The following is a 19,291-nucleotide window of genomic DNA, read 5'->3' on the forward strand; positions in this document are numbered from 1 at the left end:
TACATTTTTTGAAGACATTACATTTGGTATTCATAAACATATTTTAAGATAGTGTTATTTTATTTTGCGTTAACGAGACATTCAAGAAAAAAGAAAATGAAAAAAAACAACAACAAATATTCATGATCATTCTAGGAAACAAACGAAGTTACCGGGTATGATATTTCACTGCACAGATCGAGTGCGCGAATCGAGCGCGAAAAGTTCTACGTGATACAACGTACACAATCTGTACACCGTTTTTTATCAGGGTAAAGGCCCAGTCTCACTATGATGCCGGCGGAGCCCCTTTGCGTGATCCGGGATCTACCGGGATGAACCGGGGCTCTACCGGGATGAACCGAGGTTCCATCGGGGACGACCGGGATGAACCGGGGAAAGCCGGGGCTCCACCGGAAAAGTATTAACATTTTTAATACCTCCGGGATGAACCGGGAGTCACCAGGAAGGACCGGCAACGACCGACGCGTCACCGAGAACAACCGGGACGGTACCGGGAACAACCAGGACGACACCGTAGCTCCACTGGGGCCCATACAGAGCTCGGCAGAGCTACGGTTACGCCCCGGTGAATGCCGTTAGAGTCCCGGTATAGCTACGGTATATAAAAAAACAGGCGCTCTGCCGGAACGCCAACGGCATTCACCGGGGCTCCGCCGGGGCATTACCGGCGACGACCGGGGCGTTGTCGTAGCTCTGCCGGGGTCTGATGCCGGTATAGACACGGTGAGTGCCGGCGTTGTTACGGTATACCGGGGCTCTGCCGGCTTTCACATGGGCTCAACCGGGGCAGTACCGGCGACAACCGGGGCTATGCCGGAACGCTTCCGGCTTTCACCGGGGCACTACCAGCAACAACCGGGGCTCTGCCGGGGCTCAACGGAATAAACCGTAGCCAGTCTGGGTTGACGGGACTCTGCCGGGCTGTTGACCGGCTTCAACCGGGGCGGCACCGGGAAATAGTGTAACTGCGTTAAAAAAATTATACGAATCATCTCGGTCCTTGCCGGTCGACCGGCGTTAGCAAACCGGGATGGACCGGGGCTCTACCGGCAAAAGTGAGACTGGGCTTAAGTGGATTTTCTTTGTATACACATTACACAAGAAGTATGAGTGTTTTCCTGATTTGTTAAATATGTAATAGAAAGCTATTTTAGGCTATTGAAAGTGATTTATTTGACGCCAACAATAACAGTTTTTTTTTGGCGGCCATGTTGTTGTTGTATATCTACACCACCTATGTAGACGAACCAGATCTGTAGAGTTGAACGAAAGGTTATCGTTCCCACAACCAGGTATCGTGTTGTCCTCCACCGTCTATGTACACTGTAGTATATACACAAATATTGTCTTGTCTTACAGTCTCTGAGCTTCTGCACTCAACCGCTAGGGTCAATCCGTATAAATTCGGACGAAGGGAGAAATTCGGGCAAAACATCGTAAATGCATTTTACGTAACACTTAACCTAGCCCCAGGAAAAAATATGAAAGAAGAATAATTTACATTTAAGATGGGTTAGCCTATGAATAGCAAAGCTAGGTTTATTCGCTACAGGAGTCAATTGTACGGTATTTCACATTAAGGTTTAATAGTTATGTGATACAAAAGCAAACTATTTTATTAGGAAGCATTATAAACGTTAAGATTTAGTACAATACATAGTTAAGCTACTATTCTAGGGTTGCGATATTTTATGCCAAGGGACTCGTGCTAAAGTCGCAATACCGTCTATGCCTTGTTTGTCATGGCTTTCTAGACTTTGCATCATGTGGTCAACAGTACAGATACACGTCATGCAACTCGACAAGACACCGTTTTAAGTGGTGTAAATTTCCATATATATTAGAAACACAATTTTTTCCATTTCATATAAAATGATACTCAGAAGGGCAGCCGAGTAGAGGCAAAGGCTTTAAAAAGGCTATGCCGTTTTATTTTACATAATATATGTTTGTAAAAGAGACTCTAAAAGATATTTTCGTATTTTTCATAGAAATATAAAAATTAATGAATCAACAAACAAAAAAATAAGATTTGAAATAGTTATGACATATGATAATATGCGAAAAAGATATACAAAGCCAATCCTGGTGTTCTAACCTGGAATATCCTAAAGCAAAAGCTAATTCCATATCTCTGGACCTCGAAAGCGTTTATAAATTTGATTGAATTAAAACGCTAAGTCGATTATACACAGATTTTCTAAAGTAACGATGTAAAGCCTTCCAAACTCTTTACATGTTTTCAAATATCGTTTGATGAATAATCAATACACTCAACAATATTTTAACATGCATCTCATTCGTGATCTGATTTGCTTGTTTGAATCGCTGTGCTTGTTATTATATGGCAAGTTAATTTTAAAAATCGGGTTTTTCCCAAACTGTGAACAAGCCCATGAACTAATCGTACAAAATCACTTTCAAAATTGATTAGTATTTAAAATATACTACAAAGGTTAGATAAAAATGATAAAATTACCTTTTTTCAATCTTTATTTTAAAGCAATGATATGCATCGAGCATTTTTTTTAAAGATATTTAGTGTTCAAACTTAACTTCATCTTTGTAATCATGAGTTGAGTTTGTGTGACTCCTGTATTAAATTATGAGAAATTGTAAACCAAGGCCATATTCCTCCTATATGTTTTTTCAAAATCTCACTAATGTAGACAATTAAAAAGTAAATAACATACATGCTTACATTTGTATGGCCGTTTGATTTGCCTTCGTTAAATAATCGAACTGCTGGTCCTGTGACTGTAATATTAAATACATTCAAAGAGCGAACAACTGAAGTTATTCAGCACATTTATTTATTACAGCGTTGGTAATTTTCGGGTCAGGTGATACAACAGTTGTACAATGTCCATATACACTATTACTTCATATCTATAGATCAAACAGAAGTGTGCCTTTACAACAAAAAATATACAACAAATCGTTTAAAATTGTTCCCAACTTTGTATAAACAATAATAACAAATACTGCTGAGATAACATTACTATAATGTTAAGTTTGTATTAATTCTATGGCTAACAACTTTTTAATATTTTGTTTAACTGGAGAACTTACCCTATTTTTTCGACCAAAGCATATAAGGTTAAAATTAATATTTGTAGTTTGGCTTATATCCCTTACCTACTTGGTATATTATTAATAGAATATGTTCATATTCATATAACATAAACTAATACGGGAATAACAAAATGCGCAAGAAATATATACAGAACATAAATAAAAACATGTTTAAATACCAATCTAAATAATGCTAATATATTTTTCAATATTAATCTTAATTTTCTTGAATTTGCTTGTTTAAGAAATTACCAGAATCATCTCTTTGGAAAATAAATACTGTTATAGAAGCTGATTGATTATTGTTTGATTACTGCGTTCAAAAATGCATCTCCAAAAAATCATTTTTATATCAAAATTTCCGAAAACAAATTATTAAAGTAATTTCGCCCAAACGCATTCAAATCTTATATTTTTGTTGAATGTTCATTTAACATTAAAACAGGTACCGTGAATTTACGATATTTAATATTTGAAGCATTCACCAAAAATATTTATGGCAAAAGAACATTAACACAGTAAACTGGACATCATTGAAGGTGATACAAATACAAAAGTCAAACTGTTTGGTTAAGATAATGCTGTTCGTATTCTAACACTTTTAATACAAAATCTTAGTGAAGGTAAAATCTCGTAAAATGACATCATTATTAAATATCAAACTGGGACATATACATAACAAAAAGCTTCAGGTAAACATTTAATGCTGACAATATAACGTGAATTCTTGTGACACATTAACATGAGCACCAAATATGATAAATGGAACTCATAAGCAAAATTATTCCTCGCATTTATTCTCCCGAAAATGCACAAATTCAAAGGGTAACATAGGAATCATTTGTTTGTGTCATAATTATTATATTTAACTGAGTGCTTTTAATGATGCTTAATTATTCGTTACATCTCGACTTAATCAGTTTTTGCCATCGATCTTCCTTCTTTGCCTTCCAGCCAAAAGGTATTCATAGCTCCCTTGCCCTTTAAAGTGTAATGGATGAAATTAAATTATGTACAAAGGATAATAGTTCTAAAGTAATATGTGATTTTTTCGAACAGTTTTCTATTAGTGTTTACAAGACATTGAGTCGCACATTCATCCATGTAAACAATACATATTTAGTTTTGATGGTTTTCCATCTCGTCATTACAGAACTACACTGTAGGATATGCATAGCAATATAGATCACAAATTATTGTATTTCATTTAATTATACAAGTTCCAATTAATATTGACGAACTGTGTGATAGAATAGACTATATAATTGAAGAAAACGCTGTTTAACTAAGAAGTTATCTGGCTGAATTTGGCATGTTTAATGTTCGACAATTATTATTTGTAATATAGAGCAAGATGCAGAATTTGCGATTGCAATACTTGTTGAGGTAGATTATATTAACTCTCTTACCTTAATCGGCATATTAGCCCTAAACCGTGTCGTGTAACCGCCAATCTTATGCAGGGCCACATGTGTCGCCTCACTGAGGTGGATTTGCTGGGCTACAGTTATCACCATGAATTTATTATTAAATATAATTTTTACAAAGTCATGTAGAATATATTGATATAATGTTGTATTAAACTGCGTGAGAACTTTTACATAAATCATTAAGAGCGAATGAGTGTGCATTCCCATAAATAAAATAGAACTGCGCTCACACAAAAAAAACTAATTCTACTGATATTTATACGTATATGAGCATTCATAAATACCAGCGCCGTTCGATTCCATTCGACTCGCCGTGTTGACGGTGTCTCCAAACAGACAATAACGCGGCATTGATAGACCAACCACTCCTACAACAGGCATCTTATACGGCTATACGCGGGGTCAAATAATTTAATCGAGGCCATATACATGTTTTTCATTGTTGTTTTATTGTCTATGTATCGCATTTTAAGTTAAGTGACATACTCATTGTCAATTATCGTTAAATATCTAATATTATCACGTACATGATACACCTTAAACATCTACATCTCTAACATAGAAGCCAACATGCTTATGTAAGAAATGATTTACAGTGAGAAAATTTAAAAACGCGGTACTGCATAACGCAAGTAAGCGGTCATTTTTTCTTAAGTTTGGTTAATGCAAATTTGTAAGTACTTAAATCTTAATAGGTTTTCATTTTCAAATTATATTCAAAATGTTTATTCCTAGTTACCAATCCGAATGAATGGGCGTAGCAAATGATATTCGACTCCAATACATCATTAGTTATCATTGTACATTTTCTTTTATGGAAAATAACTAGTCTTCGATGTGGTACCTGCGCAGCAAGGTCCTGTATTACAACCAATTCGTACTTGAACATCTTCGTGCGGCATGTGCTTAATGGTGAACACTTTCACGCCGGCCAGTATGTCCAGGGACATGTCAGCAATGATAGCTGACCGGAAATATTTGCTTGAGTATAACCATTGTTTAGAAACAAAAACAAGTCATGCTTTTCATTCTTCTTCTCTGATTAGCCGTTATATAATTGTTTTCATTTAATTTACTTTTTGATTTATTTGAATGAAATATTTTATTCATGTATGCGTTAATTACTTTTAATAAAACAATAAAGGATTGATCATGAAAAATAATATCATTCATTAGAAGCTTAGTAGAAGAAAAGGCATTACATTGAAACGCTTTCCTTACCGGCATGTAAATCTCCATTCCTTGTAGGTATACCACTCACAACAAGGTAAGCGTCGCCAATGGTTTCTACCTGAAAAGCCGTTAAAAACATAAAATGAACCCCCGTTACAGTAAACGCATTCTTGTGAATCATAAAGAAATAGGTTGTTTTTTTTATGGATTTTAACACAAACCTCACCTTGTACGCATCATATTTGCCTATTATATCGTCGAAGCACGTGTATAAGTCGTTGAGCAGGTCGACCACCTGCATTGGTGTACTCCTTGCCGCTATGGTTGTGAAGCCAACGATGTCAGAAAAGAATATAGTGGCCGCCTCGAAGATGTCTGGCTGAACCATTTCCCCACGTTTCAGCTTTTCAGCGCATGTTCTACAAACAACAATAAACAGAATTGATAAACGTCATTAAAGCTGTCTTAATGATTTTACCGGACATAAAATGAAGACACTTAAGACCTACATATATTGCCTATGTTGCGTTGCAGTGGTAATTGCATCGAAATACTATTTCTTGTACTTAATGTCGTTAAAGTGACTTTGACTAGATGACTTTACTTTGGTAGCATTCTGTACAAAAGTCGATCCGATTTGTCTTTTTCCTGCATTAACTGTTGTGTTCGTTGATCGACAAGATCTTCAAGATTGCTGGCATACTTTTCAAGTCGTTGTAGAATAACATCAACAATATTCAGTGACCTAAAAGTATATAAATGAACAATAACAACATATGGGGCTTCCATCGAAATTGTTAAAGCCAATATGTTGCTGAACATGCTTAATCGTTTTCTTTTCTAAAAGAGAAAGTTTCGTATTCCTAGATTTCAAATACATCACACATGAAATCTAGATATTTTTAATAGTCTAAAAAGCTGAAAACCAAACTATGAACTAACAATTATAAAAATGGTTCATACTCTCCGATTTGAATATTCTTCTTTATATAAGAACGTATGACAGAAAACGTTGGACGAAGCTTCGGGTCGTCATTCCAACATGACTTCATAAGCGTACACACGGCTGGCAAAACGCTTTCGTCATCGGTGAAGATAAGTGGTCGACATGGGTCTGCTTCCATGGCTTTTACGCGATTGACAATATCTATAGAAAGAAGTCAATTGGACGGTAAAAACATCTTAAATTCATACGTTTTTAACCTTTAAACTTAAAATTACGTACGTGATATCATCAATCACTAAACGAACAGTAGCAGTGTATTCTTAGTAATCAGTTATGATCATCGGTCTCGTTATCGCTTATTCAGTATTAAAGCGTTATTATCTCCTTACATTCCCTATTCACAATGGACAGAAATAAAACCAAATAATGGGTGAATATAGAATAAGGCAAGAAATATGCCAATGATGTAAGGAAGAACTGTACGCTACAATAATAATCACCATGATAATTTAACATTAGTTTATTACATGGTCGTTAAGTGAAGATTTACTCATATGAATGTGCAGCATGTATACACGACGTATGGCTATCGAATATTTTCGGCACATACATAAAGCACTACTTACCTTTTGCCTTTAAATGGCTAACACCAGCAAATGTCCCCATTCGGAAGGCAATCTCGTGCATGACGATCCCGAAGCTGTACACGTCTCCAGCCTTGGAGCCAGTGAGGGTGCCGTTCGAAAGCAGTTCTGGTGCTGTCCAGAGGAGGCCTAGCCGGAATTAACATAATAATTATGAAAATAGAGGAACTGCTTTGAGTAACGCAATAAATAATGTAAATATGCTGAACATAAAATATGTTTCCCCTGAATCGTACCATCACGTTTCTAAAATGTATAATTTTCATACTGCATATTTCTTGGATAACGTTTGTTACACAACTCCTTTGTTCATTTTTTTTTACAAACTAACGTCATTTGAAAATAAAAACTCACACTCAGTAAACGCTTTATACAAGGATGACACTGCACCTTGAAATGTAACTTTAAATGAGGCATTTCCGAAAAATTTTCCAACCGACCCTTAATTTGCATGCTGACCCAAGTTTGTCTTAATTATTTATTCCAGATTGAGTTTTTGAAATTATTTAATTTTACTATATTCGATTATTTGTAAAATTAACCTTAGCATAAAAACAATGTTACAAATAGATTTTGAATGTGTTCTACATTTAAATTATCAAATGCACCAACAAGAAAATCGCCCGAAATCAAATTTGTTGGTGCATACATATTTAAAGGCGATGAATCTTATTTTTATTTTTTGTAATGAATAGACGATATCTTAATTGCTCTTGAAGATAGACTATAATTCATCCTCTCTTGATAAAGTTTCAGGAACTTTCATAATCTTTTTATAAACCGGATGCTGGTAAATATTTCAACGTTCATTATTGTTTCATAAAAAATAATTGCTTGCTTCTATATTTCTGGTGTTCCTCGCCGTTTTCGGTTTCAATATTGGGCACGTAATTGGAAATTCCGTAATCAGTGATCTTCAGCAACCATCGGTTGTCAACGAGACAGTTCGTACTTTTCAGACGTCCATGAAACTCCAGCTTAGAGCTGTGAATAAAATGCATGCCCTGTAAAAAAAAGGAAAGTCTGTAAATGAACGTTTCTAAAATGCGTGTATGTGCACATTGTATTTATAACTTAAAATAGTAAACTACATGAATTAATTGGGAAAAAGATTTAATGTTCAACAACAAATTAACAGTTCGAAGCAGGCAATACCACTTTTCCTCTTGCTTCGAAACTACCGTATTTTATAAAAAATCATATCATATTAAGTTCGTTGTTACATGTGTGTCATTTGGTAATTAGAACAAGAAAGAACGAATCATGGTTGTGTTATTTGAAATGTCCAATTTATACACGTATTTGATATTAATTTAAACTCGCATTCTCATAGAAACAAAGCAAATTAGTCCTTCCATGGTTATTACAAGTTACTCCTTGTTTCCATTTATTTAAGGTAGTGGGAGCCTGATGGGCACCTGTCCAGAAACAAAATGTGTTATTATCTTCACATTGTATATTGTATATAATGACTTTTAAAACTTTCTGCTAGACAGTTAACTTTTTATTATTGTTTGCATACACCTACCCCTTTGACTCGGTTGTGCGTTTTCTTTAGATTGACCATATATCCAAAATTTTAAGTTTTTGTAAATGGGATATACTTATTTTTGACAATTTACTAAGTACTCGTACTAAACTGGATTGTGCAAGTAGACACAGCATTCCAAAAGTTTCATTGAAAGCAACTTGTTCGTTTAATCTCCAAGAATATGTGCACTTATCTGGATAAAATGGCAAAAAACAACACCAAATCGTTCAGTTACACGAAACGTTAATGTTTAATACTTTTATAATATTTTATATCACTTGTAGTGGGATAAAATGCATATATTGTTAACATTTATTCAACATAACATATTGTTTATATTCAGAGTGAATTTCAGGATGTTTTACTATTTCTATCTCAAGAAATTACACTTTGAGTATGCCTACCCCAATTAATTATGCAATGCATTTCCGTATAACTGTGTATATCACATCTATTTTGGGAGTTTCTAGTTGCTTATTAAAAGCTGCAGTTATAAACTCTGATATATTATGAATTGTGGCTCGTTACCGCTCAATATTGTTATAATAATACATAAACATATAATAATACATAAATAATACAATCTTAAGGTCACCAAAACTCCAAAGGCAACCTATGCATGCAACCGCAGTTCACCACAAAATGTCAAGGTATTTCAAGTCTTACATAGCAATTATTATATGTAGTAATAGAGACACTATCCACATCGCCACCATTTAAATGCATGTTTCCATTAGCATGAACAAATATGTCAGCTACTTTCTGGGCTTAAGAAGAATTCGGCACTCATGGCTTCACATATGTGGAGAATTTCGAACCCGTTGTAAAATCCACGACAGCAATCTATGTTATATCCGGAATAACTGTACCACCAACTGTAATAAAAACGTTTTTCACACAATGCTTTTTTCATGAATTTAATTATCCTTTTTAAGTATCATACTGACGCCTAATACGAGTGTTTGTTTTAAGAAAACAATCAATTTTAAGGTCAACAAGCACTTCACAAATTCGTTGACCCCGAATTATCAAACATTAAAAGATGTGCTACATTTTGTATTATTATGAAACGTTGAAACTCAAAACAATATAATCTTTTTGTAAATGAGTTTTATTCTATGCGCATGGATAAATCCAAAAACAGGTTTGTCTTACTTAGATTCTTTGTTTCAATGTAAAAGGTTTCTTAGGCTTGCTCTGAATCAAACTTGACAAAACAAGATGGAAATTGCCTCTGGAAACTGCTAAAAGCATTGCGTCCACACATCTGAGAAATATCCGACACCTCAATAAAAAACATAAAAACTGCAGGTCTATGTGTCAATAAGACTTAGGAATTCTTGATACAACAAGCATATTCAAAACGTCGTTATTTAGAAACAACACTTAATAAGAATATTGTTTATGTACAAAAAAATAAATAAATCATACCGCAATAATAATGTGTCTGCAATAAAATGTCTTCATGAAGAATAACCTTTGTAATCGGTATCACATTCATTTTCGTGTTTGCCTCTTTTTACACTTTTTCATTTTGCAACGGACTGTCAACAGTCGTGACGTCATGTACGAAAATATTTTTGTAAAGTAAAGCAAATATTATATGTGTATGTCAAAATAAATAAATCTTCAGGAGATGAACACATTTAGTTCTCAAAAAACACGCACATATTTACTTCGTGTCTTTAGTTTTTAAATAAAAAAGCACTCATTTATTCGTGTTGTAAGTATTATTTCCGGAATATGAGGTAGATAACCAATCGGCGCCGAACGCTTTTCGAATACTGAGTTATCACCCGAATATTACCGATCGCATTTGGTCCGTGCTGCCTAAAGCTCGTAAATACAAATAAAGTGTCTTATAAACTTAATCATGCAAAATGAACTGCCCATATTAATTTATTGGAATGTTTGCATACAATTTATAACTTATTCTTCAATGCATATACTAAAAAGAATGTTCATATTGTCCTTACACTTTGCTGTATCTCTTTTTACAAAGAATCGATTTTTTTCTGTTTAAATATATGACTCTTACTTGCACTAAATCCATCGTAAGTGAATATTTTAAGTTGATATCCAGTTTCATTTCGTCATTCTCCAGAATATCCTGAAATAACATAATTTATAATAAACGCTTACTTAATAATTATTTAATTACAAATAAAATCAGTTCACATATGTTTTTTCATTACTACCATATGTGAATAACAACGACCACAAATGGGTAAAAATGTCAATTACACTTCAAGGTCTTATTTGATGGAAAAAAAACAACTGTTGAAAAATTATGTACAAAACCACAAAATGTGACCTTCGTTTAATAGATAAAAGGGAAAAGTAGAGTCTCTAAAGGGACAGTCAAACAAATTAACGAAAAAAAAAGTTCTAAAATAACGTCATTAAATGCTTTATGTTAATAAATTTAAACATATGATTTAAAAATCTCCAGTAAAACATCAAGAAAAAAAAAGAAAAAAAGTAACCCTAAACAGGGCTCGTATCACTGACCCCTGGAGTCCTGGAGTAAAAAGAGTAATTTTAAAATTCTCCCATTTAGACCACTCGGTCATCTATGCTCATACAATGAGCGTTGTATTTTATACTTTATACTAGTAATCCTCGTAGTTTCGCAAAATATAAGACAACAACAGAACTCATCAAATTACCTTTTAGACATACTCAGTAAAATTTATTACCGAATTAAGTGAAAATATGAAAACTTAACAACATTTTTCAAGTATTACGAAAACACAGTCGTGATATTTTAATCAATATAAACTAATAGTTGTAAAAAAAACGGTATTTTAGAACTTTTCTTTTTTTTCGTGATACAAAGCAACCTGGTTGACCGCCCCTTTAAAGGTAAAAATCATATATACCTGAAGGCTACCCTTTGGGCAATATAGAAATAGCACACAGGGAGACGGTTGAACGAAACAGGCGCCCAAGAAAGGATTGATGTTATCATGCATCATCTCCCTCATCTGAATGCATTCCAATAAATTGTTTAAGTTTCATCGGATTCAATCTGATAATTGTTATTGAGTGCATTCGAGTGAAATGTTTTAAATACTGTAAGTGTATAATATTTGTATTTTATGTTATTAAGTTTGTATTATATTGCAATGTCAAGTTTAAGTTTCATAAATCTACTTGTAAAAAATGAAAACGTACTAAGACATGCATATCTAGAGCTAATGTTTAGTTTCCCTTATTAAAAGCAGTGCAAATGCCTTTAAATATGAATGGTCATTGAAACTTTACTTTCTGTTCAGGTTTCCGAGTCCATGCTTCGATTTTCATAAATAGGTAAATTCATTTTCCCTGTTTTATTGGTGTTTATTGTAAAATAATACATTTACCTGCCATATAAATATCTGATAACAGATACGAATATTTAAGTTATGCATCCGGTTGGCATTAAAAATCACTTTCAAGACATCGCCATCTTTATGTTGAGTTACCCTGGCTTAGTTTTGTCGTTTGTGGAGTAAGAACGAATGTGTTTAATTACTTCCTAGCTGGATTTAAAAGTGTTTAATTTATAATTTAAAGGGGTTTACCGTTTTTAAATGATGTAGATCCATTTTAGTGAGCAAGACCTGGTCTCGTATTTTGCGAACGGCAACCATCTGTCCTTTATACATCGCAGCATTGGTAGAATAAAGTCTCGCGTGGTTAGCTGTAATGTTTGTATTTTGATATTTCAATTTATGGAAATGTGTCGTGTTAAATTTTAGACAAAACATAATTCATCACATATACTTTTTACTATGAATCAATAAACAATGCTCAATCGCAGCAATACTAAGTGTACTAAAGCGCAATAAACAATAATCAAACATAATCAAAAGGACTAATGTAAACGGTATTTAACAGTGTAAATAGTATTGCAATTTTAAATAATTGATATTGAATACACGTGTACCGACGGTCGATTCAGAACTGAAATGTGACAACGCTGACTGAGACCTCGCATTTGCCTAAAATGAAAGAATATATTTATATAATATAATTAAGAAACACGATCTTTTTTAATATAGAATAATAACACGATCTTTTTAAATATAGAATAATAAAGTACGAATAAACATTCACATTATGCTATAGATCTACTTATGCATCAAAGCGTATTTCTAGTATACACGTATATTAACGTTTTGATCACGCGTTGTTTTCATTTAATGTCTTCGCGTGGAACTTACAAAAAATATATATTTAATGCATATTAACTCGTTCATACAAAACACCTGCATCAACAGCAGAGAAGACTTTTTTACTGACCCTTGATCCAAATGCAAGCTTAGACTTCTGAAGGTCGATATCTTCGAATGCTACCTTCCAGATGCTTTCAAGTAACGTAGTCTCAAGCTTTCTCTTTCTGTCAAAAAATAAAAACGATTGCATAAAAATAAGATTTAAGGTACGTTTTACTGAAACTGTTTATGTCTGGGATATGTTTGCTTTGACTATAAATAAACTCCCAGCAGTTATACAAGCTTTCGTGAAAGTGCTTGATATGTGAATTAACACGAATACACCAATTTTCCAATTGGATAATACCACTGATATGAATAAAGTTGTGCTCGTCAAGTAAAACAGTTCAGCGAATACTTTATATGTGTTTAGATCTTAATATACCGGTAAAAGCTAGTGTTAACCTATCAAACAGTTGTTTCTTCTTTCACAATAAGTAATATATGGATGATATTTACCTTATCGTGTATGCAATAGTCACGGTGGCTGTCAGAATAAGCAATACCACTAAACATGACAATACCACAGCAACTGTGCTATCTGCAAAAGATCACCATTTATTTTGCATTTACTTATAAAAATGAACATCCATATTTCATGTGTACATTGTGAGCATTTGTTATATGAATGTATAATTGGAACTTGAACAGGTGAGTCGAAAAAATGTATGCGCTTAACTGTTTGTGAACGTTATATAAACTTTCTCACTGTGGAGTTGTTCAATACTTATCTCATTTTCTAAAAGTCATACTGAATGTTTTTTATTCTAATTCGCCTATGTCAAAACACGTGTTAAATGCCCGAAAGTATTGTATTATTCTAGTTAAAAAATACTATATAATACTGTTCATTCTAAATTACTCCACATTCATCACAATACCGATAAACAATGCAGGCATCAAACGACTAAACACCATTAAAAATGGTCTGTTAGTTCTGACCAGTATTTAATAAGATATCCATTACAAACGAATTATGCAAATGTTTATCAAAATCCATAACGGATACCGCTCTCCTCTACTGGACGTACCCTTTCCAGGAAGAGACGGGCAAAATTCATTCAGAAATCCGCATAACGGGGTATCCAGAGGAGGACGACCGTCTTCCGTCTTCCACTCAAACTTGGTTAGCAGTTTTAGATTCTAAAAAATGTGTAAAATATTGCACAATTATCACAAACATGTCGAAGTATACCAATATTTCATTAAAGCTATACATAGGTGTGATAGTTGTTCAATATCGGTGCTGTATAAACAAGAAACCGTCAGAGACGGGTGATGCTCCCAAAGCTTTTTTGTCGCAATATTGCACTATATATTCAGATAAAAGGAAACGTCTTGAGGGCACAGTAGTTGGGGGACAATTATTTTTTATAGAAAATGTCAAAGGGCCATAACTCTGTGAACAATCATCCGACCAGAACCCGCTGATAATATGTACATCTCCTCTTGGTAGTGAAGCTTCCCATTACGTTTCATTGAATTCCGGTCATTAGTTGCTGAGAAATAGCCCGGACAAAAATTGTGCACGGACGGACGGACACACGGACGGACGGACAGACGAAGCGGCGACTTTATACTCCCCCCAAAATAAATTTTGGGGGAGCATAAAAATATCCGTTGTATATTCACAACGCTTTTTTACCTAAAAACACATGACACAAAACTTGTTCCTACTTAGGCGTAAGAAATCGAAATTTGTATCGCAATGACACTGTAGTAATTCACGAAGCACACGACGACAATGTATGTATGATTTAGTTTTACATACCACATTTTTATTGCTTGATATAGCAACGGCCTGTACATGAACATCTGGTCCAACAAACTGGTTTACCCAAAAGTAGGGGACCTGATCACCGTTCGTGCCTATATCGCATGGAACCGCAATGCCTGAAATGTTATTGCATGCTTCATTTACCGTTCAAACAACCGAGCAACCTTTTCTATGATTGTAAGTCGGTATCTTACAAACCTTTATAAACAATAACCCTCAATATAAAACGGGAACAATTAAAGCTTATGGCTGTTTTTGAGTCACTAGGTAGCACGATTGACAAGATCAACTGTTCGTGGTTCAACCGGTCCTGCATGGGAATTAGCATTATGATTGGCTGAGCAAGCGCCTATACAAAATGTAGATGCATTCAGGCTCGTATGATAGTTCTATTAAATACTTTCGATTACCAACATAATAACATTAGTATGAAAAGTTGCGTCTGTAAACTCTTTAGCATAAAAAGTAAGTGTTTCAGGTTATACGTTTTAGTCAAGAATGTAAATTTCTTTAAATCTTTACCTTATAAAACACTTATTTAAAAAGGATATGACAGTATTGAACGTAATACAGGCGTGACATACCGGTAAATCAATAAATTTGCAATATGCAAATGAAAACTACACAATAGAACAGAGAGTGTATGTGCAAAATGCGTATTGTGCACAATTGTTTATGTTTGATGTGAAAAAAAGAACTATTGAAAAGGATTTAACGTAAGCGTATTGTTAACAAAGTGTTTAATGTAACAGCAAAACATTTAAATCAATTATTTAAACTTGTATTAATCATTGAGGTTTTCCGGAGAGAACATATAGTTGCACTATAAAACAACATATTATATAATGGCGTTTGAATAAACAGTCACAAGCAGGTAAACAGAATTCAAATTGTATTAAGTTATTAAACGCTAAATAGGAGTCAAATCAGTGAGTAGCACTCCTGTCACTTAGAAACACGTGGTGTTATATACATAATAATAAACTGTGATACGTTCATCAATTGATACTATTTGACACAGTCATTTGAAGGCATCTTAATAGATGACCCATTTATAAACATCAAATTAATACAAATACTTTTAAATTTTTAGTGAATAATAATGAGTAATGCTTTTTGTAAATAAGACATTCATTGACATAAATACAATAAATACGTCCTACCATGTATTTAGTGAAATGACAACGCTTCAATAATTTCGTTAAACGATGAATAGAAGAAAAACAACACACATTTACCGTTTTAAAATGTTAATCGTCTTTTTTAATGCGCATGTTTTCTTTATATTGTTGTTGGTAAAATGTATAAGTAAAATAAACAACGGACGGGCATGCCATAAGTACAATAATACAATTACCATCAAACGACAGGTTTTTGCTGAATTTTAACAAAGCCGAGCCGTCCCGCACGTTTATGCCATGCGTTTTGGAGTGGTTTAGCCACAAACCGTACAGATAAACCGCGTTGTACAACCTCTCCGCGCCCGTCGACTGAAACGGAGGTTGGTTTTGGATGAAAAATATAGTATACGCTCAAATTGAGGTCTTATGTCAATTGCTTAGAAATAAATTCTTAGTACCAGTATAGTTTTAGTACCAGTATCCATACGATGTTTAAATCAAATGCAGAATGCCAATATGCTGTTTTCTAGTCAATGACTGCATTGTAAAAAGAACGATGCTTATTCCGTCAAGTTTCACATATGCACACGTATAAAATGACGGGCCGTTGACAAGTATATGTAAGATAACGTTCAAGGTTGTAATCAAAATCAGGATTTATCATTTTATCCTTGCAATCACTTTGGTACATATAAAATAGCTACATGCATTATTTTAGAATGTATTGATCTCGTTTTTTTCCTGTATGTTTCAAAATATTATGCCGACCGTCTCAATGTGTATTCATATTAAAGGCAAACTTACTACATAGATATTGTTTCCTCGTTTAAATTTCTATGGATGATGTACAGAATATACTTCATGTACGTACAATTATAGCATATGACTCGGAGCTTACGGGGTTGAATATTTACTCACCACTACACCATTATCCAAAGGGTATCTTTCGTTACATGGGGGAAGTGCGGTGCGCTCAATGACTTCTTTTGAGAAGCGTTCAAGCTTCGCCTTGCCAACGTCATCAAACCAAGGGGCAGTGTTTATCTAAAATGTGTTTAAACGGACACATTACCTTGTTATTTTGTGCTTCATTTACATCTTCGATAACGCCATATGTTACAAGTTGTCTATTGCATTAAAAATCAAGTAACATGATAACAAAACGTAGAATGTATACTATGAACGTAAATAAGTCTGAGAATAAGACAGCGCCAAACACCAATAGACTATCAACATATGTCCCGTTGTTGTGGATTGGTTGGTTACGCATTGCGCCATATTAAGCAATACACGGTATACATATAACAAATACACACAAAACAAATATCTGACTATGAATAAATGCAAGAAAAAAAATGGAATTTTAAATTGATTCATTTCAGTCAGACATGTGCATGATTTTAACAAAAGCCATTCTTAATTATTCACTCAATTCCATAAATGCATAATTAAGCATTCACGAACCTATGAAAATCAAAAATCATCTACCTGGTTGGTTTCAGACGAAAATAAAACCGAAATAACAACGTCAGCCTGTTAATAAAAACATCAGTAAATCAATGAATACTAGAAACAAAGACATTAGGTGCAGGCATGTGTTTTGTGTTCCTGTTTTTTGGTTCATTTTGTTTATATAACACAAGTTTTGCTCTTTCATAAGCCATTTAAGTTAATTATTAAAGTGTTGATTGTTTTTTTTTCATCACATTCCATACCCTGTTTCCCATGTAATATAACCATTACGAATATTTTCATCTTACACATGTGTAATATATACTTTTTAAGCGTATTTCATTGGCTTAGATTTCGTTCGATTGACCAATCGCATTTTGTTATTTTGTTATTTTGCTGAAATGAAGTTGCAACGTCAAATGACGTCTAGAAATGTAAACAACATTCGGGATGTACCATTATGTTTGAGTAAATATTTTTTTAATTTGCTCATTTAAAAGCATGTGATAAAAAGATCTGACACTCGTTGTCATTTCAAACCATATTTCTTAAACTCGTCCAGGAAATTCGCAAGTAAGCGTGCCAAAGGCTCGCTTACTAACAAAATACCTAAACTCGATTGATAAAATATGGTATGATATGACAACTCGTGCCAGATCCTATGTATATGCCAATTGCAATTTACCATATTTTAGTCTATCTTTGAAATGACTGAACTTCGTATTATTTCCTTCTAACTATCGGGGTGAAATGGTAATAGAACGAGATTTGATATAATAAATTCTATAACTAAACATAACGTAATGCTGATATACATTGTTTACAAGATGTTCACTGGAATGCACTAATGGTTAACATTTATAATCCCATTGGGGCGGAGATTAATTCATTTATTTTTAGTGAACTAATTCGACGGATGTTGCAAACTTATTTTAAAATTGATTGCACATTACAGTAAATTCAGTTGAAATAGTATGAAAATATGATAGCCCTGAATCTTAGTTTCTGATCCAAATAGTTCACATTTCTAAAGTTATATGGCCCTTATGCAGAAAACCCGTCCTTTTATAAACAAGTATTTGAAACAATTATATTAAAATTGGCAATATTTAGTGTATTACGTGTGGAGACTTTAATTTACCTGAACCACTGTTGGATTATATTCACTTGTAACCTTTTAAAAAGTAATAGAAAACCTAAAGACTTATTATTGGCGGACATGTTCTAGATATTCTTTCTTTACAAAAGGTGTAAGTGACGCTTAAATAAATGACAAAAGCCCAGGCACCGATGGATCCTCTGCAAACCGCTTATTTGCAAAAACAAGGTGGAAACTAGTGTGGGGATGTACCCAATTTAAATTTTGAGACTTGACATTTGACGTCGATCTAGCTAAAATGATTGAACAAAATGTTAATGACATATAAGTTAAACTAGAAAATATCACTGCAAGTTGTAACAGAAGAGATATAACCCCCTTAGGTAAAATAACTGTTATTTAAGCCTTGATAATTCCATTTGTTAATCACCTGTTTTTGTTTTTGCCACAACCAGGAGAGGCTGTTTGGAAGGTTTGTTAATGATAAGCTATTCATATTTGGTTGATACGGGCCTTCACAAATCAAAGCAAAGTCATAAAAAAATCAAATGAAGGTGTGGGGGAAGGTCAAATGGTGGACATCATAAATGAAACGTTTTCATTTATCATGGATATGGCAAGTCTCCAGGCAATAACAAGTTCAGATTATGGACTAGAAAGTTAAACGATTTTCACTGAAAGAGCTACAAATAAAACAAATGAAGCAGTAAACTGTGTACATTATGAAGGTATAAAACAGTTATTTTAAAAACATTATATCAGGAGAAGATTATAAATTCCA

At 33.8% G+C, this 19,291-nt stretch overlaps 1 protein-coding gene across 1 annotated transcript; it reads right to left on the reverse strand.

Moving 5' to 3' along the window:
* Positions 1–2,700: 2,700 nt before the first annotated feature.
* LOC127872591 (atrial natriuretic peptide receptor 2-like) lies at positions 2,701–14,122 on the reverse strand. Its single transcript, XM_052415918.1, has 13 exons — positions 14,071–14,122; positions 13,521–13,602; positions 13,090–13,186; positions 10,841–10,912; positions 8,159–8,275; positions 6,645–6,664; positions 6,286–6,426; positions 5,908–6,100; positions 5,730–5,799; positions 5,353–5,472; positions 4,793–4,876; positions 4,488–4,579; positions 2,701–2,760 (listed from the first exon to the last, which is right to left on the reverse strand). Exons 1-13 carry the CDS (start codon positions 14,120–14,122, stop codon positions 2,701–2,703), a joined length of 1,200 nt encoding a protein of 399 aa, XP_052271878.1.
* Positions 14,123–19,291: the final 5,169 nt, after the last annotated feature.

Source organism: Dreissena polymorpha, chromosome 3, assembly GCF_020536995.1.
Source record: "Dreissena polymorpha isolate Duluth1 chromosome 3, UMN_Dpol_1.0, whole genome shotgun sequence".
Lineage (NCBI taxonomy): Eukaryota > Metazoa > Mollusca > Bivalvia > Myida > Dreissenidae > Dreissena > Dreissena polymorpha.

Bases quoted from the DNA above. Each gene is read 5' to 3' on its own strand.
- LOC127872591 (XM_052415918.1), bottom strand. From the start codon at position 14,122: ATGAATTTTGCCCGTCTCTTCCTGGAAAGGGTACGTCCAGTAGAGGAG. The intron at 8,276-10,840 runs GTAAGAGTCATA...TTTTTTTTACAG, and splicing joins TTACGATGGATTTAGTGCAA to GGCATGCATTTTATTCACAG. The intron at 6,665-8,158 runs GTGCCCAATATT...TCTTATATAAAG, and splicing joins ATTACGGAATTTCCAATTAC to AAGAATATTCAAATCGGAGA.